This window comes from Aptenodytes patagonicus, chromosome 3, assembly GCF_965638725.1.
Source record: "Aptenodytes patagonicus chromosome 3, bAptPat1.pri.cur, whole genome shotgun sequence".
NCBI lineage: Eukaryota > Metazoa > Chordata > Aves > Sphenisciformes > Spheniscidae > Aptenodytes > Aptenodytes patagonicus.
Genome location: NC_134951.1, coordinates 110510455 through 110536812, shown reverse-complemented (window position 1 = coordinate 110536812; position 26358 = coordinate 110510455). Strand labels below are relative to the sequence as shown.

At 37.7% G+C, this 26358-nt stretch overlaps 1 protein-coding gene across 5 annotated transcripts in view; it reads right to left on the bottom strand.

The window, feature by feature from the left end:
* Window positions 1-2325: 2325 nt before the first annotated feature.
* DISP1 (dispatched RND transporter family member 1) overlaps window positions 2326-26358 on the bottom strand; it is an 88856-nt gene continuing 64823 nt past the window's right edge. For 4 of the 5 annotated variants that reach the window (XM_076334631.1, XM_076334628.1, XM_076334630.1 and 1 more), the window contains exons 3-8: window positions 19902-19931; window positions 15721-15844; window positions 13760-13887; window positions 13230-13327; window positions 11043-11140; window positions 2326-5981 (exon numbers count right to left, since the gene is read on the bottom strand). In XM_076334631.1, coding sequence (XP_076190746.1) covers window positions 2337-5981; window positions 11043-11140; window positions 13230-13327; window positions 13760-13887; window positions 15721-15844; window positions 19902-19931 — 4123 coding nt within the window. In that variant the 3' untranslated portion in view covers window positions 2326-2336. Of the gene's footprint in view, window positions 5982-11042; window positions 11141-13229; window positions 13328-13759; window positions 13888-15720; window positions 15845-19901; window positions 19932-26358 lie in introns of those variants that run through there. The other variant, XM_076334632.1, reaches the window with a different exon arrangement.

Sequence of the window (26358 nt, the reverse complement as noted above, 5' to 3'; positions counted from 1 at the left end):
CTACTTACATAAATATTAAACTTATCTATTTCAATGATTGCTCCTTGTCCAGCTAAGTGATTTGGAAAGAATAAAGCAGTTAGCAGGGAGGCAATGGCAAAGTCACAAAAGGCAAATACAACAGTCATACTACTCGCTAGCCAAGTACATTAGCTCATTTTAATCTTTTCTAAGAGTACATTACATCACAATACCTTATCTGCCCCATTTTTTTTACTGTATCAGCCTTTAAGAACATATAAATCATAATGAAAATACAACATTCATCTCTATCGCTTACCTCACCGTTATAAAAGCAGTTATTAATATAAGCAGTCGAAAGGCGTTTTCCTTATACAGAATGCAGTTGTGGAAAACTGGCTTAGAAAAAACCTCACTTTTGAGCTCATCAGCTCAAAATGTCCTATGTTCCGTAGATGCATTAGCTGGGGACCTCCCCTAAGGCCCATGTCTCAAAGGCACAGCTGTGAATGACAGCTTATGTGACAGGCACTACATAAGCATTACACACTGCTTTGGCAAGGTCTGACTGCAGGTCAATTAAACTATCATAACATTGTTTTTATTTCAGGACGATTTATTGCTTAGCATGCTACATAACGCCCCTCACAGAAACTGCACTCAAGCAGGTGCAGTGGTCAGGAAAAAAGTTGGACAATAGCAACAGCCCAGTTTATTTCTTATCCCTTTTAATTTCTTTAGATTGCTAGCACTGCAAGTCTTGGCTCTTTATAATTAATAGCCTCTATGGTGCACAGAAAATCCTTGAATTGCTCTCATTACAGATATTTAAAAAGAATCTGGCTCTAAATTGAGTTATGAGTTTTAAAAGAACTAAAACTGAGTTTTATTTTATATCTAAGAAAGAATGCTACTCTTCTTAAACCATATAAAACTATTTTAGCTTTTTCTGTAGATTTCAACCTCTCACTCTGTTCCCGTCACTGGGATATATAAGCACTAACATCACTACTCCCAGACAAACCAAAGTGGTTTGTTGTATGATACTAATCTTCCACGTCCCTTCAACATGAACATTAGAACAGAAAAAGCCAGGCTTTTTCTCCAGTGATTCGTAACACGCCAAGTACATGATATCACATCAGTCCACGAAATCTATCTTCTGTTATCTGTGTATAGTAAACCAACATAATCAGCATAACCAAGCAATTATATGAAGAGAGATTTGTCATTAAGGTGCATAGCAATTATGACCTACTACACAGCTCCAGCTCTCAAATCCACTCTCCCTGAATGACGAGACCAGCGAGCATTCCCATGACCAAACCATAGCTGCCATTTGACTAAACCCTGTAGTTAGACAAATACAATGTCTGAAATCCAATGTCTTGGTTACATGGTTTAGTTCAGTATTTGTAACTAACATCTTGGAACTTCTCTGGGTAAGGAAACTCGGAGCACAATACTTTAATTTATGTATTTGAACCTTTTGAATTGACTTAATCTGATACTCTTAAGTCTAGAACATATGCGCTAACTATGCCTTTCTCCACAGTAGATTTACTTTGAATTTCCATACTTCGTGGGAAAAAGTTCAGTATTGCAAGGCACTTCATGCCCAACTTTATGTATGTATATAAAATCAGGAGTTATATATCATACACATGAATTAATACTTTTCTTGTCATCACTGAGAATTAATGTTCACTTACTATTGTTTCCACCTGTATTCTCTGGTATTTAATGGTAAAGTCTACACAGTAACTGCCAGAAAGGGCAGTTTAAAATGTTTTACTGCACTATATACACAGATAGGCAACAACGGCGGTGCAAGTGCTGTTGACCTCCAAGAGCTTTTCTTTAGATTTTGTTAGGATAAATAGTTAAAAACATTCCCCAAACAGGCTACCCTGCAGAGCCGGTCTTTCAGACAATCCTGAATGAACACAGTTACAGTCCCGCCGCTGTTTCAAGGTGCGCGCAAGCCTGCCAAGGCAGCAGCAGAATAAAGGTAAGTGACGTAGTCGGAAAACGTGGCAACCTCAGTCTGCCCCCAAACGTTATCAATCTCACAAGCCCTGGCTTCAGAAAATGGAGAGTTTCTTTGTAACGCTTTATTTCTTGAGATGGTTTATAAGGAGAATTCAAACTCTAATGCCCTGGGACAAAAACTAAATTAAGCATAATCCAGTTTATGAGTTACAGCAAAAAAACATTCTGGACAACATCAGGTTTTGCTACATGTAACGGCTTTATGAAATGTGTGTTACTGTTCTAAATGCAAATTATAGTTCATATTTATTCAGGACTTTCCTTTTTAGTGTTTTAAACTTATTGTTAAAAGAAAGACACAGGATTGCCAAATTAAAGATTTATTATAGTGTTTTTATTAACAAACTTTCATTGGAAAGTTCTGGGCGCATTAACATAGGAGGCACATTGGCTTCGATGTTTGGCATTTGACAGTCAACAGAATTGCACTTCACTGTGATAGCCTTGCTACAACAGTGTGAACTCTCACGGCAACCCTCATAGCGAGCCTCTCTCACTGACCTATTCAGCAGATGTTTTTCATCATTTTGGTCAGCCTTCAAAACCCAGTCATTCTGCAAAGAATGCTGATCTATCTTGCTCTCAGCTTTCTTTTTCTGCTTTGACAGAGAGACTTTCTTGCTTTCAACCCCATTCGCTTCTGTACCACCCTTTTCATCACACTTGTCTGCCTGTTGACAGAATCCCTTTTGGTTATTTGATATGCTGTTCTCACATTCAGAGCAACGCACTACTAGAGGTCCTGCGTTTCGGCAGAGAAACTGTGAGGAGCTCATCACCTTTGGAACAGTTCTTACATTTTCCTCTGGGTTTTGATGAGCACGTGAATCTGTCCTATTCATTCTTTGATGTGCCTGAAACTGCTGCACGGACTGGAGGAAAAAATTTTTAGGCAGAGAGTTCTGCGTCATCGTTCTTTTGAGCCTTCCTTGAAGGCAACTGCAGTGGAGGACGTGCTGGACTGGATGCACATAACCTTCGGCAGCTTGCTGTAAAGCGTTTATAGGAGCTACAGAGCTTTGGATCTGTACTGTTCCCGGTGAAGGAGAACACTGGTAACAGAAGGTGTCACTTAACTGTTGACACGAGTGTGGACTCCACTTCACTGCCACTTGCTTATATGCATCAGGACAGCTACACTGCCTGTTTTGAGAGAAAATTGGGCATATGGCATGCTGGTCAATAGATGTCTGTAGCATAGCTGAACTAGCAACATTTTTTATGCTTTTACTCACTTCGCTATTATAGGCTGAATGCATAGGCATACATGTGTTTTGGGGCCTGCTGCTGAAGAGCTCTGAGCAGACATGAGTTTCTTCATAAGTCGCTTTCTCTGCAGGGTTACAGACACCAGTCTGTGACGCCAGAGGCTCGAGCTCATAGCGCTCATGCTCCATTTCTGGTTTTTGACTTCTGGAGTCCAGCTGATATTTGCTAACAGGATGCGATTTATTTTGACCTCTGCCTCCTTGGGCTCCTGAAAAGGTCTGAGAGAAGGCATTACACCGCAATTTTTTTGGTAGTGGGATCTGGCCACAAGTGCCCTGGGGTCCAAGGCATCGGCACATGCACTGGAAGAAGAACGTTGCAAAAGCCCAACTAATGCACATTATAAGCATCATAAAAGTGCCAAGCTGCGTGTACGCCAACACTGTAGAGGGCATCATCATTGCTCCAGCTACAAATGTAGTCAATGCAGCCATTGCAATAGCAGAACCCATACGGCTTAAAGAAAAAATGACTTTTCCCTCTCGGTCAGGGTCAGGGGCTAAGCGATAAGCCACTCCATAATGAACAGCAAAGTCTACAGATAAGCCAACAGCCACCGAAATAGTGACAGATTCTAACACATTTAGCTCCCATCCAAGAAGAACCAGAGAACCTACAGTGACGAAAATAGTTCCAGCTATTGAAACTATTGCATAAAGGCTTATAATTATATTCCAAGTTGTAAGAAGCATTACACTAAATGCAACAGCAACTGAAAGACCCATGGCAATCAGAGTACCATCAGAAAGACTGTCCTGAAGATCATAAAATTCGAGGTTACTGACAAACCAACCATTGCTAAGACCTTCAGGAGCAGAACTAAGCTCACTTGAAATCCATGAGTCCACCTCTTTGTAGAAGTGATGCATTTTCTCATAAGCCAGCGTGAAGAGGTAGGTGCTTTGGAATTCCAACACCACTGCCCTGATGGTGTCGTTTAGGTCAAAGCGAGGCCCTGGGGTTTTACTATCTAAATGGTACCCTGTGCTTCTTTCTAGCTCCATTATAGCTCTCTTTATACATAATTCAAAAACTTCCTGTTTGTATGGAAAGCTCCAGTGGCTGCAGCAGGGGTAAAGAGATGGCTCATCGCAGTCTTGATTTTCCATCCACTGCTTAAATGTTTCAATGAAGCAGCTTGTGAAGTCTTGTTCTTCAGTCTGATAATAAAATGTTTGATTTCTTAACTTCTGACAGAAACGTAAAATCCAAACCTGTGAAGCTGGGCTAGCAATATTAAAACTGCTATCTAGCTGCAGCTTTCCTTTACTTTTAGGATTTAAAGGGTCACCATTATCCTCAGGTGTGACACCCCAGATTACTGTGATTGGCATGTGGAGCTCCTCTCCATGGTGGACACGTTCAAACATAAAAAGCTTTTTGTATTCTGCATCATATCGTTCAAATGGGTGAGAAGACCTAAATACCTGAAACTCAGAGAGCTCCAATGACGGCAATTTCATCTTTGGATTTACACACACGATATATGCGCCACCAATTGTTAAGGCAAGGAACCAGAAAAGCCAAATATATCGAAATTTGATAACAATGCATGGCAAAACTTTTTCAAAAAATATCCTGGATGCTTCTGAGACTGCAAAAATAATCTTGTGAAACATTTGGCACAACACTGTCCAGCAGTTTTTGTTGTTGTATACCCTCTGCTGAGGTTTCTTAAAGCAACTGAAAATATTGAGAAGATATCGTTCATGTAATACAACTACAGCAGGTAGCCATGTAACCATCAAAACATAATTCACCAAAATGGCAGTGCCGGCATAAACACCAAAACACCTGATTGCTGTGATATTGCTGACATAATTAGCATAGAAGGCAGCAGCGGTAGTAAAACTTGTGACAAACATGGAAAGAGCAGCATGCTGCAACGTGATGCTCACTGTCTCAGAGGTTCCAGCATGAGGTTTATCAAATTTTGTGTAGTTCCAAACATCACATAAGACAAAAGCATCATCTGCTCCAATCCCAACAAGAATAATCAATGCTGTGAGATTCATGAATGGAAAGAACTCAAAATTAAATACTACCCGATAGAGAAAATAAGAAATAATCAAGGAACTAATTATTGCAAACATAGTCATCAGCGTGATAAACATGGACTTCGTGTATACACACATAACTAATAAAACAATTACAATGGCTATGGCAGGATACACAGTATCCATCAACAGGTAATCTTGAAACAATCTATGTTTTATTCCAAACTCAATCCCTGTGATGGTTGTTACACCATCAGAAGCGTTCCAGTTCTCAAAGTTATCTAGGTAAATACTCATCATGCTTTCCCCTTTCTCAGTCGGAGAGAAGAGCATGCTGTATTTTAAAGCTGGTAAGACATAGTCAGCTGTCTTTGGGCTTAGAAAATCCTTGTCCACTAGATAGTGAAGGATCTGGTAAACAGCGTTGTACTTGGTACATTTGCGAGGCACATTTGTACACTTTAGTTGGTCCTTCCTTTTGGCATTCATATCCCAGCAGTCTGGCCCCAGGGTTCCGTTGTAGTAGTATTTGGCACATGTGCGAAGCAGCTTTAGGGTGTGAGAGACATCCCGTTCTACGATTTTTTGACACGATGACCTGTTGTTTAGAATAGCGATATAGTTGCCCAGTGTCCAGCTGGGACAGCACGAAGCAGCAGTGGCTCTCTGGCAGAGATCACCAAACTGAGAATGGGATCTGATCTGTGTAAAGACAGGCAGGGCAAAAAATCCAGTTTAAAGTAATAGTCTGAATTATTAGAAACATTCACCCACAAAAAAATCCCAAAGTGATGAAAATTCAGCTTACGGTCCTTTTGTGTTAACATTTTAAATTCTTATTTCCACACACATTGTTTTTGATCACTATCCTCTTACATGCAGCAAACTAAACCAGCAGTAACTCAGTATACTGACTTGTCGCAGTGGCATAAAATTGGCAGAAGCATTAAGAATATTGTAATTTTACTGTCTGAAGATGCGCTGAGGTGGTTTTTTTTCCACAGACTGAGGACTGTTAACTCTCTTCTATTATCTTATGCTATACTCCTGAAAAGAAACAATCAGCCATACATCAATGAAGTTTCATTCTGCTTGGAATCACATACTGAAGTTCCTAGGAGAGGCAGGGACTTACCATCCAGAAAGAAAGGATGTGACAGCTTTATGACTTCCATCATCTGACCTCTCTTCTACAGCCCTCACTTTATGAGTCTTTTTTAGCTCTTGTACAGTTGACAGACATTTCCCCCAACCAGGTCAGCCTGCCACCCAGCCACTGCGTCCCCCTAAGTCATGCAGGAGTTCCAAGGCACAAGCACAAGATAATTCCGCTGTGGCATGAAGCACCCCAAAATAAGCCCTACTGCACAGAGACAACGGTCACGCCTCTGAATGCTGCACCCACCGTGGGACAAAGTCCCAAGAGTCGACTCAGGAGTGGAGTGGAGGAAGATGCAGCAGCAGCAAGGCCAGAGAAGTCACGGGGACAAGCAGGCACCAGTGGCAAGTGCAGACAGGGCACAGAGCTGGGTCATGGGGGAGGACTGCTGTTGTCAGCTCAAGTGACTGCCCAAAGCCTAGGAACTACCAGAGCTTTACAAAAGTGATAACAATTTTAACATTTTGGTTAAAATGTTTGGACTGTCCTTAGCTAAATGAGTGTTAATCCCTTATGTGGATAACTCCCCTTTCACTTCAAGAATATTCCAGATTTAGTTGAAGCCAGTAAGAGCACGACCTAGCTAAATCACCGTAAGGTACTTCTAGGCAAAATTGAAAGCATCTATAAAATAGAACTGAAACTCTTAAGTAACAAGGTTAGATCAGGGAAGTTTTCTCAAGTTGGGAAAACTCAATCTCGATAGGGCACAGGGAATATAAGTCTTAAATCCAGAACTTCTGGCTTGTTATACATGACAAATTAGAATTAATCCTTCAAATAGTTAGATATATATAAAATTTCAGTCTTAATCAAGTTACATAGAAAATGAATGAACACATATTAATACAATCACATTAATAAAGCCATGTGCTTAAGAGTTTACAGGATTGGGCCCTGAAACCATTATCCATGTACGTTTTAAATTTAGGTGATCTGAAATATACCACTTTGCCTTTTTTTTTTTTAAGCAAAATTGCACAGGTTTATTATTAGCAATCCTTTATAACGCAGACAAAAAAACCCTGCATTTGGGGATTCTCATGGCAGTTATAAAAGCTTTAATATGGACTTAATTTTGTCAACCAGTTTCTGAACAATAACAAACTGGCATTCCAAAAACCCAGGATAATTCACATTTAATTGTTTCCAGATAAAAACATTCACACATGCAAACTCAGGAAAACTGAACAACCTACTAAATAAAAGGAAGCACTGGAATAGCATATCTGTATTTTTCATGGCACATCTCCAGGTTAATCCTATGAGAATATAATAGGCAAATTGGGAGGAAAGGATTGTATTGTCTTCTCTATGTACTGAAGTTCAAGATGGGACAATGAGGTTTATATGCTGTTCTTCAACACTTGCTGCAGGCCATAAACATTCACTGGTAAAGTAACTGTTGCCAAAGATAAAGTAACATGAGCTGGCAACTGGAAATTAGAAATTAAAAAACAAAATTTAGCTCCGGATAGCTCATTAAAATACTACGTAAAATGTTAATATATTGTAGCACTGGGCTTTGTTGGTGATCCAAAGGAACTGAAAAGGCCATTTTACTATTGCCAGACTTGGTCTGCCACTGGCAACATTTTCATTTATTTTGGAACAAGTAAGGAAACTAAGCTGTGCAACCTGCGCACATGCTGTATCTGCGGGCAGATCTGCCTAAATGGATCTACACAGTGACAGAGAATCACAAATACACGATTTTGGGGAAGCACACTGAGGAGATCATTTACAGTCTTTGAAGTTTATAAAATAACTGTTTACAGTTTATAGGGAAAACATTCTGCAATTAACAGGTGGAAAAAAGGGCTGCTCTTATCCAAGTAGTAAAAAATTAGAACACCTCCTACAGCTATTTTGTATATAAAATTTCCATGAAGATTATAGGGCTACCATATGCTGAGCAGCTGCAGGATGGAGCCCCTAAGTGTCAGTAAAACATATAATTAAAGTAGTTACAAGCAGATGGGAATACAATTAACACATAGGGGATATATTATTAGTTCATAGTATAGCAAATACTAGTTGGTGCTGAAATCCTGCTTATCATCAGAAAAAAACCTAAATTCTAAGGTTTGCATTTCCAGAAAATAGCGTCTGATTTTCCTGTCTTTGAATACAGAAAGTTTTGCCGCTTATTTCAACAGAACTGTGGCCCTAAACAAGCATGAATTCAACAACAAAAATAACTACAGCCAGAAGAGAGTCTGTAAGACCAGAAGGTCACTGAAGTCATCAATTTCTTCCGATAGCTGCAGTGCAAGTCAGCATCCTCTCTAGGGACTGGCCGCTAGCAGAACTTAGCATTCAAAAGTGGGGCATATAGCAGCACTTCATGAGTTCTAAGAAGCGTTAGAAGTCCTTAGAAATCATTAGAAAGTGTTAAAGTCGTTTAAACATGTTATTTGTAAGTAACAAGGATTTTTTAAAAAATTTAATGAAAAAAGCTTCAGCCCTTTCTGAGCCCTGAATATCTAATTTTTATTATAAGTTTACATACATAGACCAGCAATAACTGCAAAACCTAACCATATCAATTTGTTTTGTCTACTAACTAGCTAAAAATCAATGCTGCTATCATGATGCACTGTCATTCTGCTCAGCTGAGATGTTCGATTACCATATTCTTAAGTAAATACCTAAATTACAGAAAAGATCCATAGAAACATTATCTGCAACAATATTCTCTATAAATATCTACACAACTGTGAGCGTAGCTGAAGTAGCCAATATTTAATTTTCTGAAGTGTTCTTATTTCAAAGGAAGAGCTATTTTTATGGATACAAGATGTGTGGTGCTTGTTTTTTGAAGTAGTTTTATCCTTCCCTCAAAAAGTAAAGCAGTGTTTGAAATAATACATTATTATAAAAGCGTGCATATAGGGAGGGAAAAAAGAAATTCCTCAGGAGTAATGCAACCATTACAAAGATTATTCTTCAGAGGTAATTAACTGTCTTTATTCTGTTATACAGAAATGATATTTTTTTTTAATTCAGACTGCATTGCTTTGCAATGATCTGTACTACCTGGGATTTACCTGCATCAGCTATGTCACTAAACTTCTACAGTTTAATGTAGAGATTAGCATCTCCTCCCTAATTCTCAGTTTTTACCCTTGTAAAAAGTTATTCTCCACTGTGTCTCCTGATTGAACCGGCAATATGATTCCTCCCTAGCTCAGTTCATTCAAAACTGAGCTGGGTTAGTTTAAATACTGTACTTTGCTCACCTGGCTCATTCTGACTGAAAGACATAAAGGGTAATCACGTGAGCCATCCTGTCAGTGCAATAACCTCTGATGGGGAAATAAGGAACCTTTCATGAGCATGTGAGGACAAAACCCACTTACACCGACAGAGGCCAACCAGGACAAAACGCCTGTCAGCAGACAGCCAAGGGAGATTCATTATACAATGTTTCACTACAGCTCAACATTTTAAGCAAGCAAATGCCAGCTCTTAGGGAAAACAGTTTGGGAATTCACTAAATAAATACAGTTGTCTAAAAGGCAACGATAAACAAATCTAATAATGAAAAAGTTCCTCATGAAATAAACATGGTATAATATGAAGTTAGTTGTTTATGATTATTTTTGTTTTGGAGGAGAAAAAATTGGAAATAACCTGATCATTATTAATACAAGAAAAACATACTGCTTTATTTCCATACAAAGTCACTAGTACACAAAAATTTATGGTTACTCAGCAGTTCAAAGGAGTTCACTCCAGCAAGTGACAAGCTTATATTTTACAAATGTACCTTCTGAATGCTTATTTTATTTTAGCCTTTGTCAGTTAACTTCCATCAGTTGAAACTGGACATCGATCTCAATCAGAGCACTAAATTATCTTCTCACACATGTAAAAGCAGCTATGGTAGCCTCTGAAGCTGGCTATTACAATGGTTATTTTGACTATGCAAGGTACTGAGTACAAGGAAAGCTAAGAAAAATTACAATAGGGCCAGGTAGACAAGGCCAAAATGTCTTCTTTCATTTTCTCAGTTTTAAAGAGAAAATTAGTATTACTCTGAAAGTATCACGATCCACATCTTATTAATTGGGCTGTATTTCTAGCTACTGTATCTACATTCCTTTGATGTTCATCTGCCAACCTACTCTCTTTTGACCTAAAAAAAATTAAATAAATAAAAATGAGTGACCCGCTGGGTGTCAGAGAAAACTGCATATGCTATGAGGATGCAGCTAGTTCACCTGAAGGTGAAAAAGCAAGAAAAATGAATTATTTGCTGGGAAACAAGAATAAAAATCCATGGAATAATATTCTAAGAGGAAACACACAGCAAAAGTTAAGATAGTCCTTTCTGCAAAGAAACCTTTTGAAGCAACCCTCCTCCATCCCATTTTGGATGGTATTAGTAGCAACACCAAATAAATTCCCCTATATAATCTGATTTACAAACTGGAAGTTGTTTTTTAACTTCGTCTGCATGCTGACTGACCATTTGAAAAGGATGCAAACAATGTGAAGTCCTCTCATATGCTACTGGATGGCAATGGGCAGCAAAACAAAGTTTCAAATACATGCTTCATATCTGCAAGTTAAACGACTTAAATGCGATCTTTACTTACCCTCAAGTTATCTACATTGCACATTGACTTAATTGCATTCAAATTCCATAAATTCTCTCCTTCTGTTGATGTAAACACCACTCGTGAATAGCGATCACCTGAAAGTACAGGAGGGGGGTTTTATAGATTGTTTGGGTGTGTCTGGTATCAAAGACTGAGGCAAAATCCCACCATTCAAATGACACAGATGAAATCTTTGTCAGGTCATGGGAATCCACCTCCTTCTCAAGATGAGCTATTTATCTGTAAGACTCACTCCACATGAAAGTTTCAGTTTCCTTATTAAAGTGCTTATAGTAAATATGGCACCTTCAATACTATATACCACTTAGAAGCTCTACAGACTTCTATTCAAGCAAACTATCTTCTGAAATATGACAAACAAATAAAAATCAAAAGATCTAATCAGCAAACTATGAAATTCTTGGCACAGCATAATGGCAGTACACAGATAATAGTAATCAAAGGCTAATTTAGTAAGTCATTTGGGAATATAAATAATAATTATAAAGCTGTTTCTCCAAGAATGTTTTTGCTTTAGAAGCAAATGTCTGCAGTGGAAACTGTTGTGATATCCTTGAGGCCACTTTTAAGAATTCTACAGTTTAGACACATACAGCTTAAATTACAAATTAAATCACATTTATTAGAAGACAGCTTTTAGGAAAGGGTATAATTACTTAGTGGCAGTGAGATCTTCATGCATAGCTAAAAAGGGAAACATATATACAAACACAAATATACAGTACTGCGTAACACAATATGGTACTTTGGGTTAAGAAACATTATCACATTAATTACAATATTCCAAAAAACAAAAGGCTGTTCACTGCTGTGAACGTGCGGGATTTTTGCCTTTCACAAGACTAATGAAAAGACTCAGCGGTAGTGCTTTATGATCACTGACCGTGCTTTAGGATCAAGGAAACTGAAATCTGCAAATGCTGGAGCAGACAAAGAAAGATACCAGGAATGACAAAAATGGGTCAAGAGGAAATCAGCTGTTTTCTTTACATAATGGACTGGCAAACTTTCCCATAGAAGCGCAATTCCTTCATGACTGCCATAACTGAGACTATGCAGAAGCAGTAGTGGAAAGAATGAGAGTGAGACTACGCAGAAACAGCAGGCAGGATAAGAGGAGTTAATTCTGCTTCAAGTTGCAGTTAATGCTCAGTAGACTTTTGTGTTCATTTCCTCTTCCTAACACAAGATATGCTCAGTCTAATTTGGTTCTGCTCACAGGAGCAGAAATGATGACCTTTCTCACATCTTCTCACTTAGATGTAAGGCCATACCGCAATTGGGGGCGGGGGGGGGGAAATCATAAATCTGTTTTTCACCCCAGTTTTTACTGTTCATCACTCTCTCAGATCAATATAAACAAATAATTTCACAAGTATGTTTTTGTGCTCTGTTATCAGTCCTCACATATTGAAGTAGCTGCAAAAGAGCCCAGATTGTTATTTGAATAAAGGCAAGATCTACATCTGCTAATGTATGCTCTCTGCCAGAACAGGACTTATCAAAGTTTTGCAGCATGCCTTGTAAAAAGTCAATAAAGACTTCTTTGTCCTTTTTGTCCTCTACTTTAACTTAGACAGCTTCATAAGCCTTCAGTACTTTAAGGTGGGGGTCTTTTTTGATTTTTGTTTCTCTGAGGAGGGTATTTTGTTTGGGGTTTTTTTTGTGTGTGTGTAGGTTTTTTTGTGTTTTTTTTTCCTAAACAAACCCCTAAATTCTGTACAAGTTATGACCTGTGGATGTCTTTTAGGATGTATACAGGAAAAGTATTTTGATTTAGGTTTTTCGAGAGTTAAGTTAATGGCACAGATAAAACACAACTTCTTCCCTAGTGTGAATTAAGTGCTACCCCTATAGTCATACACAAAACACTGCTTTTACAATGATCAGCATTACCAGTAACTAACAAAAATCCTCACAGGAAACGGAACCACTTAAAGGAAGCACTTTAAATAAATACAGTTGTTTCCTAGGAAGAACCAATAGAACACAACATTTCAGCCCGATTTCTTCAAAGACTTCTGCACACAGAAAGAAGGTGCTTATTGTGAATGTACTAAGCAAAAAATATTTTCCTAATTAGGCATACAATATACAGAAGAGCTCAGAAATCATTCAACTGGCAGAAGTTTTTAGCATTCCTTACATCATTTCTCCACTTACTTGGAATATCGCAGAAAAAGGTATCCTTATGGAAGTTCCAGTCTGCTTGCCTCTTCTCTCTTTCGTAGTGATCATCTGACCATCTGTCATCTTGATGACTAAACCAGAATAGTTTTACCTTACTTTAGCAAAGGGATTGTTAATAAAAGGAGCATCCAAACAAGTCACGCATCTTGATAGCTCTTATGTATGAGAAAACATTTTTACCAATGTGACTTTGGTAGACAAAAACTGAAATATTCATTGAATTTTTTGTTTAAATTAGAAACTTCAAAGGAAATGACATTGAGCCCAGTACTGAAAATATCCATAATTCAAAGAGAAAACTAAAATTATACACTTTAAGGAGCTTGCAATGGGAAATATCTAGTTCCACGTGAAATGCCTTGAGAATTGTAGATGATCAGAGTCAATATTTATTGAAATCAGTGGCAGTATATATATTAACTTCAGAGGGTACTGGAGCAAGCGCTATGTACATACAAAAAACCCCCAATAAAATAAAATGCATTTTTAATACCAATTCTTACCTTTTAGCTTGCTCATCTGCATATTTGAAAGGATAGTTTGCAAGTGTTGCTTTGTACCCTGTGTTTTTCACCATATTGTTCCATGTGACCAGTCTCTGTCCGATGGCCGTCCCTCTTGGTTCAAAACCCTAAGAGAAGAACATCACAAAATTCCATTAATACTTTTCATTCTTTAGCTCAAACGGGAAAGTGGAAACATGATCAAAGTGATGGATAGTTTTCATTATGAAGCATAGCTACTCCAGGCATCTACTTTTAAAGGTAAAATGCTTTACGACAGGTCAGACAAAATAACGACCAACTGTATAGAGTGACAAGGGATTAAGAATTCTTGCACGTACTACTTCTCTCCCTGAGAAGTGTCATGGTTTAACCCCAGTCGGCAACCAAGCACCACACAGCCACTCGCTCACCCTCCCCCCCACCGGTGGGATGGGGGAGAGAATCGGAAGAGCAAAAGTAAGAAAACTGGAGGGTTGAGATAAGAACAGTTTAATAATTGAAATAAAATAATAATAAAAAATTGTAATGAAAAGGAAAACAAGAAGAGAGAGAAAGAGAGGAACAAAACCCAGGAAAAATAAGTGATGCAACTGCTCACCACCCGCTGACCGATGCCCAGCCAGTTCCCGAGCAGCGATCGCCGCCCCCCGGCCAACTCCCCCCGGTTTATATACTGAGCATGACATTGTATGGTATGGAATATCCCTTTGGCCAGTTTGGGTCAGCTGTCCTGGCTGTGCCCCCTCCCAGCTTCTTGTGCACCTGGCAGAGCATGGGAAGCTGAAAAGTCCTTGACTAGTGTAAGCACTGCTTAACACACCAATGTTTTAGTTGTTGCTATCAGCATTATTCTCACCCTAAATCCAAAACACAGCACTATGCCAGCTACTAGGAAGAAAATTAACTCTATCCCAGCTGAAACCAGGACAGATGGATGATGATTTAGTCTATCAAACATTCAACACTTAGTTTTCAGAGCAAGGGCATTCTACAAAGTCTTCTTCTGTATCTCAATTATCCTCTTTACCCATTAAAAAACACTCAAGTATATCTTCTCTATTTCTCCAAGAATAAGGCAAATGTTTAAATAATTTTGAAAGTGACTTTGAAACAATTTTAGTAACTTGGCTGTTTTCAAGAAATATCCATTACATATCTATGTATACAGATATACGCTACTATAATAGAAATAACGATAACTTATAGGAACAGTATATTTTTATTGGAGGACAGTAATTAAATACAGTATTTTCAATAAAAGTCCTGGACTATGAGCCTAAAGACAGCTCATGAAAAGTAAGAAATGAGCGCAGTATTTAATAGAATCTGATAAAAATTACTTTCAGTCTTTCAATATGGATATCATTTCATCCCCAGAAGGCACTTAGAATCCCCTTTCCTTTAGCAGATCCTGGCCCTCACTCTTTGAAACCTGATTTAGAACGTATGGTCTGTGCTGTACTCTGCTGCACATCTAAAACTGGGATGAATTATTCAATCTACAGTAGTTCTGTTGAAGGACATATGACCTTTCAATAGCAAAATGCAGAAGGAATTTAGTGGATAACACACTCTGATGGCAACTCCATCTTTATATCACCGTTACCTGCTCCAATATCAGGATTTAATACATTATTTTTATTTTTTTTTTTTTTTTTTTAATTAGAGGAATTACAAGGCTCTTTAACACCTCGTTTCTTCCATGGATTCGTTAGACAGAACTTGCTTCTGCAAGCTTACTACCAGTTGAATCTCTCTGGAAATTGATTCCCAAACAGATTCATAGTACAAGGAACCTTTTCAGGGACATTAAGAGTCAGTTTCTTCTTCCGGGCAGATCTCAGTTGAAGAGGAATATATCAACTGCTGTACTTGCATCTGCTGTTTACTGCTATCACTGAAAAGACAGCAAACCAAAATTACTTATTTGACAGTACAATTGATTAATATTTACCTACCAGCAATGGATCAGAGAAATCTGGAAGATCTGGAACCAATATTCCAACCAGAGCACACACCACTATTAACACAGTACACATGCCCAGAACCACCACGGGCCAGTCAGCTATCAGCGCAGCATAGCTACATGGAGAGGAGCAGAGAAAAAGATGTTACAGAAACAAAAGTTATACACAAAATTAATCCATACTTCTCTAAAGAACCATGTTGAAACACTGACCCGTTTTCTTTGTTATACTTACAGGAAATAAAGCTAGCTGTCACAAATGGATGGAACCAGTTTGGAAACAGTTTATTTCTACACTTTGTTTTTTAAAGGGAAAAAAAACCCACAACCACTTTCTATCAAATCTCCCTACTGAAACTTTCTATTCTTACACAGAAAAGCTTTTCATATCAGACTATAATTTTTTCCCCCAGGATTCTGACAAAAACGCAGGCTTTATCTTAGATTTTCTTCATGCTGCTACAGAGGTAATTATGGGCTACTGAAACAGGTATTTCTGTTGTTTAGTACATGTTCAGTATTTAAAACTGCCATAGCAATAATTTACATAAAATGCTTTTACATAAAAAATGTAAAAAAAGCATATGTGAAGTGAAAACTGTTGATTAAGACTAAACACAATTTTTTTATATAAACATTTTTTCCTTAACTTTATACTTAACTTTTGGCATGGATATTATCCATGGCTGGGGACCACTAGAAAATAGATGTTCTGTTAAAAATTTAATGATAGAAAATATCACAGTTTCTTGTTTGAAAGCTTAAGCTTTAAGAAAAATATCAAAGAGGAGAAAAATCAATTTTGAAGTAGAACCCAAAAGAAAACATTTCCTCTGTATTTAAAACAGTCATTAAAAAAATACTCAAATCCTATATACTAATGATCCATAAAATCTGTTGTAAATTCAAAGGTGCAAGGGAGTTGCGACATGATACATAAACTAATCAGCATTAATTGTTTAGTCTTCTAGTATAACACATACCCTTGGATTTTAACTCCTAGTTCATTCTAAATTTTAAGAGTGCAAGAATTTTTATAAGCAAATCTAATTTTCATAATTTTCGTAAATTATTTTTATTTTTGTTAAACTGACAGAAAAGTATCAGAAAATAAAATACAACCCAGAAATCTTAATTTCTTAGTAATTTTTCTTACATAAAGACTTGAATTCATAGTTTATGTTTCAAGGGCAACATTGTCTAATCTTGCAAGCAAAGAGAGTACAGAAAGTCCCATAAAGTTTAAAAGGCATTAGAAAAATAATTATAGGCTATGAATCATTCTATACGGTAGTCTCTGTACACACTAAATATTGATCAAGAAGATCTATACTCTCATTTCCTCCTCAGCTTACATGCAATGTAACATTAAAGTTTATAGCAGAGCGCTCTTACTTATTTCTACTGTCTTAAAAGATTATGGTTCTTGTCCAGTTTCAGAGCAACTCATTATCTAATCACAGCTCAATTATCGGCTCTACAGAAATTTTCTGTCCCATTGCTAAGAAGGGAGGTAATGCCCCGCTCCTCACGCCAGCAACAGCTTCCCAGTTTTCTAACTGTAAAATCAACAGCAGTGAGTAAGCTTATTGCTGACTTTCCATAGCATGTGGAAATAGGTATGGTCTAGGGGTCTAAGTACAGCTTTAAGGAGCAAGGAAGTCCAAAGCACTGGGTGTATCTCAATTTCCCATTAGGTAAATATGGAATAATTCTTACATTCTCACACAAGAGGTTAATTAGCAAAAGCTTGAAAAGCAATCTGAAGTGTAAGTTTTTATTAAAGTGAATCACAAAGGGGCAGCTTGCCAAATGAGCAATTGTACAAAGTAGAAGTGAAGGGAAGTAAATGACCTAATAGAAATTTCCTATTTATAGGACTAAATGTTTTCATAAACACCAAGTGCTAGATTGACTAGCTATTATAAACATTTGCTCTGAAGTCATAAAAATCATACCCAAAAGATTTATTTTCCTGTTAATCACTAGTGCCAGATTTACCGCTTTGACATGTCTCTACACTTACATTCTCAGCTAAGCAGCTCTTAAACTGGTTAAATTCTTCAGTCACTAGCTGTAAAAGAAACGATGTCCTAGGCGAACTGTTTAACATGTTAGTAAGCCACATACAGAAGACAGTAAGTGTTTGTTTACACCTGCAAATTTGTCCTGTTTCTTGTATCACATACTGAAATTCAGATAAGCAAAGCTGGCCTGGGCTAGAAGATCAAAAAGGACTAACCACACTATATTTTAATTTTATTTGTCTGAGCATCATCTGGTGCTGCTGAGGGCCCTGGCTCCAACCAAGTTGCCTACAGCCAGCCTTGATCCCAACCCACCACAAGTGGCTAAACAGATGGCAGTAATTTTATTTTCCACCCATTAAAAAGCCATAAAATGAGTTCAGTTACTTGTTATCTTCTCTGTGAAAAGTAAGTCACTGCCCTGAGTTACGTTCCACGTAAATGACCACTTGCCTGATAACGTCCGAGTCCAGGAGGAAAGCACTTAAATCAATTCCTCAGTCACGGAATCACTCACATTCAGAAAGCACATCCTTTGTGCTAAGAACGTACTTTAGTACTTTTCTAAATCCTGCTTTTTGATGCCTAATTAAAACTGCGGTTGTGCAATGAGCTGGGCATATGGCTATGCAGATACATTGTTTCTTTTTTTTCCTCCAAACGACTCAAGCACTAAATGGTGAATTCTCAGCAACTATGACACTGACTGAATTATCTTTTTTAATGTCATTTCACCCCCTGCTTTCAATCTAGTTAGAATTGTGACACTGCTGTAAGCTGTCTTGTACCATGAAGATGCATATAGTTTTCATTAATTTCTTTCCTTCTACTGTTTTTCACACACGTGAAAAAGGTTTGAGGTTTTTGGTGTTTTTTTTTTTCCTTCATGTTTTAGACAATTAAAAATGCGTAGGAGATACAGTAATTAATTCAATCTATAGTTATCTCACACATTTAGCATCACTAAAGACTGGTTTCAAGCAATTTGCCCCAAGCTGAGCTAAGACCTCAGATGCTTTCTTAAAAAGGAGAAAGGGGGGGAAAAAAAAAAAAAAAAAAGATAGTGCTCCACTTTTTCTTCTCATTTTAAGCTACAGCATGACACATGGATAGTTTTAAACTTTTCAATTCAGCACATGTAGGCAGACATACTCAGGTTAAACCACTTCCCAGTCTCATATAAAGAGACAGAAACATGCCATATATAGTTTCCGTAACATAAAGAGGGTGCTATGAGCAACAGGTATTTGTGTGGCTGAATTCATATTAACAAACAGATTTATGTAACTCAAACCAGATATTTAGCAAACAGGCTTGTTCTTTACCGAAGGCAAATTGTAGCAGTTTTAGATAAGGTGCTCTATTGTTTTCTCTGACCCTGACATTCTTCAGAGCATATGCAGTCCAAACCTAGTGTTCTTGACTGTCTGGGGTTTCTGGTTTTAGGAAGAAAAAAAGATCATTACGATGAAATTTCTGAACTTTTCTGTCAGGTTGTTTTATCATTATTGATGATAAAACCAAGCTGCTTCACAGAATAACCCTTAAAAAAAAAAGGGTACTGAGTCACAGGCTTTTTATGCTTGTGCAGAAAGTGTATATACACACAAAGAGAGTGGCATGGACTGTAGTAAAAAATACCATAAAATACTTGCCAAAGAGGAACACTGAAATCTGCATAGATTTTAAAATTCTGGCCCAGTATACTGTCTCCAAAAGCCTCTCCAAAAGAAGCTATTTACAGAAAGACTACTTAAGGGGAGCACAAGAGTTTGGCCATCTGTGGTCTATCCTCTTCCTGCTCCCCCAGGATTCACAGATGTGTGATTAGGGATGTTAAAGAGCTTGTCCCTGGCTCCTCCTTTCAGTGTTTACTTAGGGACCCATTGCAGATCAATTCTTCTAAATGTTGTTTGATCTTGCTGATGCTATCTGCCTCCACAATCTCCTGTGGCAGTTTCAAAAATTCACTACCCACTGCATAAAGAAATACTTTTTTTTTTTAATCTGTTTTAATTTGATTGCCTATTATTTTCCTTGAACATTCCTTACTCTTGCATTGTGTGGGGAATAACAGTTTTGCCATCACCTTATCTACTGCCTTTATGATATTGCAAATCTCATATGTGACAGTATTAGACCTTACCTTTTTGGTAACTTGAACGGTCTGGCTGGCCTGGAAGGAGGAAAAAAAAGAGTAATTGAAAATATATGAAACATACATGCACGTGCCAATTTGTTTAATTCTTCCCATACATGGATAAGCAGCTAAATTCTAAAAATCAGATATTTTAGAATATAAATTATTTTTAAAGGCATACAATCATATTCAAATGAGTCTGCAAACAAGTAATTCAGAGAATAATTATAGCTACAGACAGCTGGGTTTTCAAAAGTGAAATTTTATGCAGCTGATTTTTGGGATTACTATTTAAGAGTCTGTTCCAGTTTTCAACAAGAGACCAAATAAACTAACATGATAAAAATTCATCAGTACCATTGAAAACCATGACACAGTTTGCATATGATGGGAATGGACAACCAAAACACCATGTTCTGACATTGCAGTTCATGAACCTTCTTAACTGTCCTTCATAATCCCATAACAAAAAATTATTTGGGACATAAATTCTGTCTTGTCATAATGCAGGAAATAGAATGACAAAAGGTACCTATATAAAATAACTTTTCTATGGAAGTTTTTGTTATTTGTTAAAAATCTAATACAAACAACATTACTTTGATGAGGAGATCATAAACCCAACTGCAAATTATTTGTATCTGCTGCTGTTCAGGTAGCACTTCATTTTGTTAGCTATTGGATCAGTAAGCTTCACATAAATTTCACTTTAAAAAAATTCCCATGAAGAATCTGTAAGTCCTCTCAAGAATTTCCTGTCTGTGAATGTGACATACAATCACTCCAAAGATGTAACCATACTATGGCTTCAGTTAAGTTATGGACTTGTTTTACTTTAAAGTAGTAATATTGAATATGTTCTTGGTGGTAAAAAAGGTATAGAAAACAATTAATTAAGAAACAGCTGCTTGCATAAAATGGATGACTTAGTATTTCTACATTGAGGTCTCCAAAAGAGTAAAGATTTGTATGCTTTCACACCACCGGGTAAACAGCTCAAATTTTGGGCTCCTCGGAGATATTCACAAAAGTTTAAAGCTTAATTCAGTGCTCAGGAATGAGACCTGCTGTCCTTCAAAGGGTAAGGTTCAACAACACTGGGTTGAAATTCTAGTCCAGGCAAACCAGAATGTCCTGGCATCATCATCTCAAGGTACCTGCAACCATGCCCATACCAGGTGCGAGTACTGCTTAGACTGTATCTTTCCAACTCTGAGCAACTAACTGTAAAGGTAAAGGGGAAATAATCCATATAAAACTGAGCCTCAGAAACACCGTGCTCTGTTACCCCAAACAAAAAGTACAATCCAATGCAAACCAGCTCTTAACGCAGTAACAGGCCACTTCAGACATATATTCAAAGCACTGCTAACTAACACGATAGCAAAAGGGTGATGAAAATGTAATTGACAGCATAGAGTAATATAAATGTGACTATTCCTATTATCCCCTTCCTTGGCAGGGAAGATGGAATGACAAATTAAACTAGCAAAGCTAAACACTGATGCTAAGCCCTCTTTTACTCTTCGTCTTCATTCATGATGTGTCTCAAGCAATATAGCACATAAATATAACTATGATAGAACATTCCATCAAGAAATATAAAGCTAACATATTTGTTTCCTCAAGAAATATATATCCATTTTAATTTAACTGTTATAAGAAATAAGAATTGTATAAAAGCAAATTTCTATCAACTGTAATTCACTGCTATCTGGAAATGCTCCAACCCAACAAGAGCTGCTAACTGGGACATGCCCGTAGGTAATACATAGTAGTAAAAATTGCTCCTTGCAACCATGAGGAAGCTGGAGAAAAGGAGGAGGAAAGCAGAATAACCAATCTGTAGTTGCAGTAACTCAAGGATTAAGGAAATGTACAGACAAGGATTTTCTGTTAAATCCAGCCACAAAAATTAAATTTATGAAATGTCACCAACCTTCAGTTTGTAGTCCAAGATGCACAAATCTGACTTTCAGAGTTACTGAACATACTCAGTTTCACAACTAATGCCAAAAACTTCTGGTACCACGAGAAGAACAAACTCGTCAGCAGCCAAAATGTACAGAAACCCAAATAAACTGACTTCTGAAATGACTTTGCAACAGTAAGTTACCCAAGGCGAAAAGAAGCTGCGGCAGGCTCAGGGGTCTTCTCACCGTCCTATCTGCAGCCTCAACCACAAACCCAACTTTTCTCAACTAAGGCTAGACTGGACAATAAGAAAGTAGGTACTGAAGACAGAACTCACTAAACCTGAATCTGAAGTTAGTATAACAGGACTCCGTATGAAGGGAAATGCTTAAACAGACAAGCCCTTTCATGGACTAATTCAGCACCAATGCAGAGCGCAAACGGAATGCGTGCTTCCATGCCTGTACGAGAAAGGGGACAAAGGTACAGAGTCAGGTAACAGATTTTTGTAACTGCAGCATTCACTCTTGGGTTTACAGATTAGAGAGAGATATATCCGCACATATTTAATGTTAATATGGTGATTCAAACATGTATTTCTAGCTTTTATTTGTAAAGATTTGCATTTCCACATATGTTCAGTCACTTGTGAAAGTGAGTCCCGTTTTTGTCTGTGCCATAACGGACCTCACCATGAGCAACAATACCATAAAACTATTTGGCACAACCAATAGCCATCCAAGGACAACAACTAGTACAGGCTGTTGTAATTCAGGTTTATACTAATTATATAAAGGTTTATATGACAATTCAGGTTTACATTGGCAGATAAAATTGCCTTCCGTATCCTCGGACAATCATTACCATGATCTCCATGACTCTGTAAAGGGTTAGCTGGTTCATCCAGAGACCCATGTCCACATCACTATGCAATCCCCCAAATACAAGGCTTGGACAGTGAGGTTCAGAACTACCACAGAATCATCTGAGGTCCTCAAAAAGCTGGCGAGACAAACATTTATTGGGAAGGAACAACATGTAATTGATATTGTTCTGGGGACGACGCAGGCACCTTCTCAATGTATGTTCTTGTATATTCACCCTTTCCACAGCTCTCCCAGCCCCTTCTGCATAAAAAAAAAAAGTCTTAGTAGATGTGCTCTTCAAACTTTACCGTCTTTCATTTATGTCTCTGTAACCATATGTCAAAACAGATTTTCTTAACAGAACGTAAAATTTGTTTAGATAGAACTTTCAAAAATTAACTGAGGCCAATTTGGCTTACACAAAAGAGGTAAAAATACCAACACAACCCTTCCTCATCCTCCCCCTTTCCCATCAAAACCAAACTACATTACCCTCTGTTTCCTCCACCTGCAAAATATATTCAGTGCTGAACAAATGATGATGATTAAGTTCTTCAAAGTTAGGGAGGGTTAAAGGTCACACCTGCTATCAAACTGTTTTGTTTCGAAAAGCATGCATTAAAAAAACCTGTGTACACTTGGGTGAATTCCAGCAGTGTAACCAATCCCTTGCAGCTGTTGTGATGACTCTATTATACCGGTCAATAGGAAAAGTTATCCCTGAAAACTATGCCCAAAAAATTCTTTAGTTATGCTCTAAAATACAGAAATGCATGGCAAAACCAGATCTTTCCCATTTAATTAACACTGCTGTGTCTAATTTTTGAAGTATTATGCTTCCATTTAGCCAGTTTAAATAACACCACTAACCTCCAAAAAAAAAGTCTAGACAGAAAAAAAAAAAATCCTCATCAGTTTTCATGAGAAAGAAATGGTGAATTCCATAATTGTGCTGGGACAAAAGCCAAGCTGATCTGTGTATTAAATTACCTCTGTACTTAGTTCTCACAAGTTTGATAGTGGAAAGTGACAATCACTGTTGTTTGTGACAGAACTAGCACATCCAAGTTATTACATAAATTACAGTCACTGATTAAAATCTAATACATACTATGCACCAAGGGGGGAGAAGGGAAGGGGGAAGAAAAGGACAGGCTCTATTCTACCACCATTTACTGCAAGTCTCAGCCCTTATTCAACAGATGCTTTGCTTCATCCTGTCCTTTCCTAATGGCGAGTTTAGACTGAGCACCATACAATGAGGAACTACAGAAAGAAAGGATAACTAGATTGCTTAAAAACCCCAGATGTTTCTCAATGTGAAATGTATTTGGTAGACCAGCATCCTTCTGTGCAACACAGTGAAAAGGAGGAATGGTGATTTTAAAAAGCATTGCTATAATATCCAAAAGTTATAATATATATAACAGAGAGAGGAGTTTGGTCCTAATTTCATGAACCACAATGAAGAGCAAGCTTTTGGAAGTCAAATATTATTAAATCTAGTTCTATAACGTTCATGTTACCTGGACATTACATGGCACAAAGCAATGTTTCATGACCATGTTCCTCAGCATGGGACCGTTCCAAATGAATTTAATGCTTACTAATAAAATTATGTATGGTTTTCTGTTTTTGCAGTGCATTTGTTTCATTAATCTAATGCATTTCAGGGGAATACAAACCGGAACGTATCAGAGGACACTAAAAGTACTTAGATATTTCAAGACATTCTTTTGCAGTCTTTCTTTGTAAACTTCAGTCATGAGAAAGGTATCAATTTAAGTAACTACCTTTGCCTCACACCACAAGGAATCAATGCTACCTGCTTCCTGAGCAGGTGCAAGAAACCCTGGAGAAAGTAGCCATGAAATAGAAAATTAGGAAAATGGGCTGTGTTTTGAAGCATATTTTGAAGACAGTTTTCTACCTGTTGTGGAGCGACCAGCATTTTAAAAAAATATTAGTGGCTACCAATAACCTAAAAGGTTGAAAAAAATACTAATATGATCTTGAACATCAACATTCCTGCCTACATGGATAGTAACTTTTTTTTTTTAAAGAACAGTTAAAAAGTGTCAATACATCCCAACACATACTTCCATATTAACTTATCCAAACAATGCCTTCCTAAAACATTTTGAATTCCTATTATAACTCTGCATATTTCCCTAGCTGAACATTTGACTTCTGAGTTATTTCATGACACTTGGATGCAATTAATTTCTATTTCATCTTCAGTGTGCAGATGTAGAGGCTGGAGCTCAGACATAGAAGGGCTTTTCCCCTTTGCCTGTGGGGCTACCACCCCCGACACAGGGCAACACAAAGGCACTGCCTGGGATTGTTGCACCCTGTTCTAAGGTGTAAAGCAACAACTAACAGCATCACAGATAAATCTGAAACTAGTCAGTACAGGTGCTTCTCTTCTGTTTCATTCCTGGGAGACAGCAGCGAAGGGAAGCAGAAAGCTGCGCTCCCAGCAGCAATATCCAGCTGATTCTGGTGCTTTGCTTCCAGCCTTGGCTGAAAGGTACTGTCTCCCAGCTGGAACCAGCACTAATTGAGGAAGCACTGCTCTTCTTCAGACCACTGCCCACCATCAAGCAGTTTATTATGAACCCCCAGCTGAATGGACTAGAAGCATTGCAAAAAAAGGTACGCACCAGTCTTTGCAACCACTTTTCCTACTTCATTGCAGAAACTGGTCTTAGATGAAAAGGTATTAACTGCTGATGAATGCCATCCCTTAGCAAATCCAGCTGAGATCCGTGCTCAGTGACGTTTGAGTATTAACAGTGACAGTCAACCATAATTTCACGGCTCAAACCCAGGCACAAGTGTAGCATGGAAAGGGTCACTGACAGCAACTTGACAGATTAGGGAAAGAACAATTTTCCAAACAATCATTCAGAGAAAACTAACTGGTCAGGTGGCTGGTCTCCTTCATTTTGATGCTGAGCTGCACAAAATTTTGAAAATAAATGTATAGCTTACAGCTATTTATCATGAAGTACTTGTTACAGGGCTGTCAATAATCACTAATAGTACTGCAGATAACACAGCAGCAGAAGCAATCATGACAACCGCTCCAACAGAATGGGATCCAGAATAAATGAAAATTGTAGACATTGCAGTAAATCTGTAACACCTTCAGTTTCTGGCAGTATGGACAAACACTGACTGTTTCACATAATCTTAATTCTACTTTCCTCATGCAGGTATTCATAAAAGCGATGTATTATTTCTCTTGATACAAGTAACATCCCATCCATAAAAACATATAGCATATTTGTGATACAGTGTACTCTTTAGGACACAAACTTTATCTTCTTTCTGAAGCACCTTGTATACCACAGGTGTCTAAATATAGCGATACCAAAAATTAATCATTAAAAAGCCAACAGCAGAAAAACTAATTTTGCACTCTTGCCTTTCACTTAAAGATTCACTTGAGTCAAAAATGTTAAGTTACAATAAATAGCTGTACTTACTGAAAAAAAACAACAAACCAACATCAATATAAAGACTCCCCTGTCCAAGGATTATGAGGTGTTTAACCTCAATGCTTTACTTTGCCAGAGGGAAGCTATTCCCTTTGTTGGTAGATCTAGTTACAACAAGCGATAAAACATAGCTTTTTGTCATTATTACACTCAAGGATAAGCTAAATCCCTGCAGGA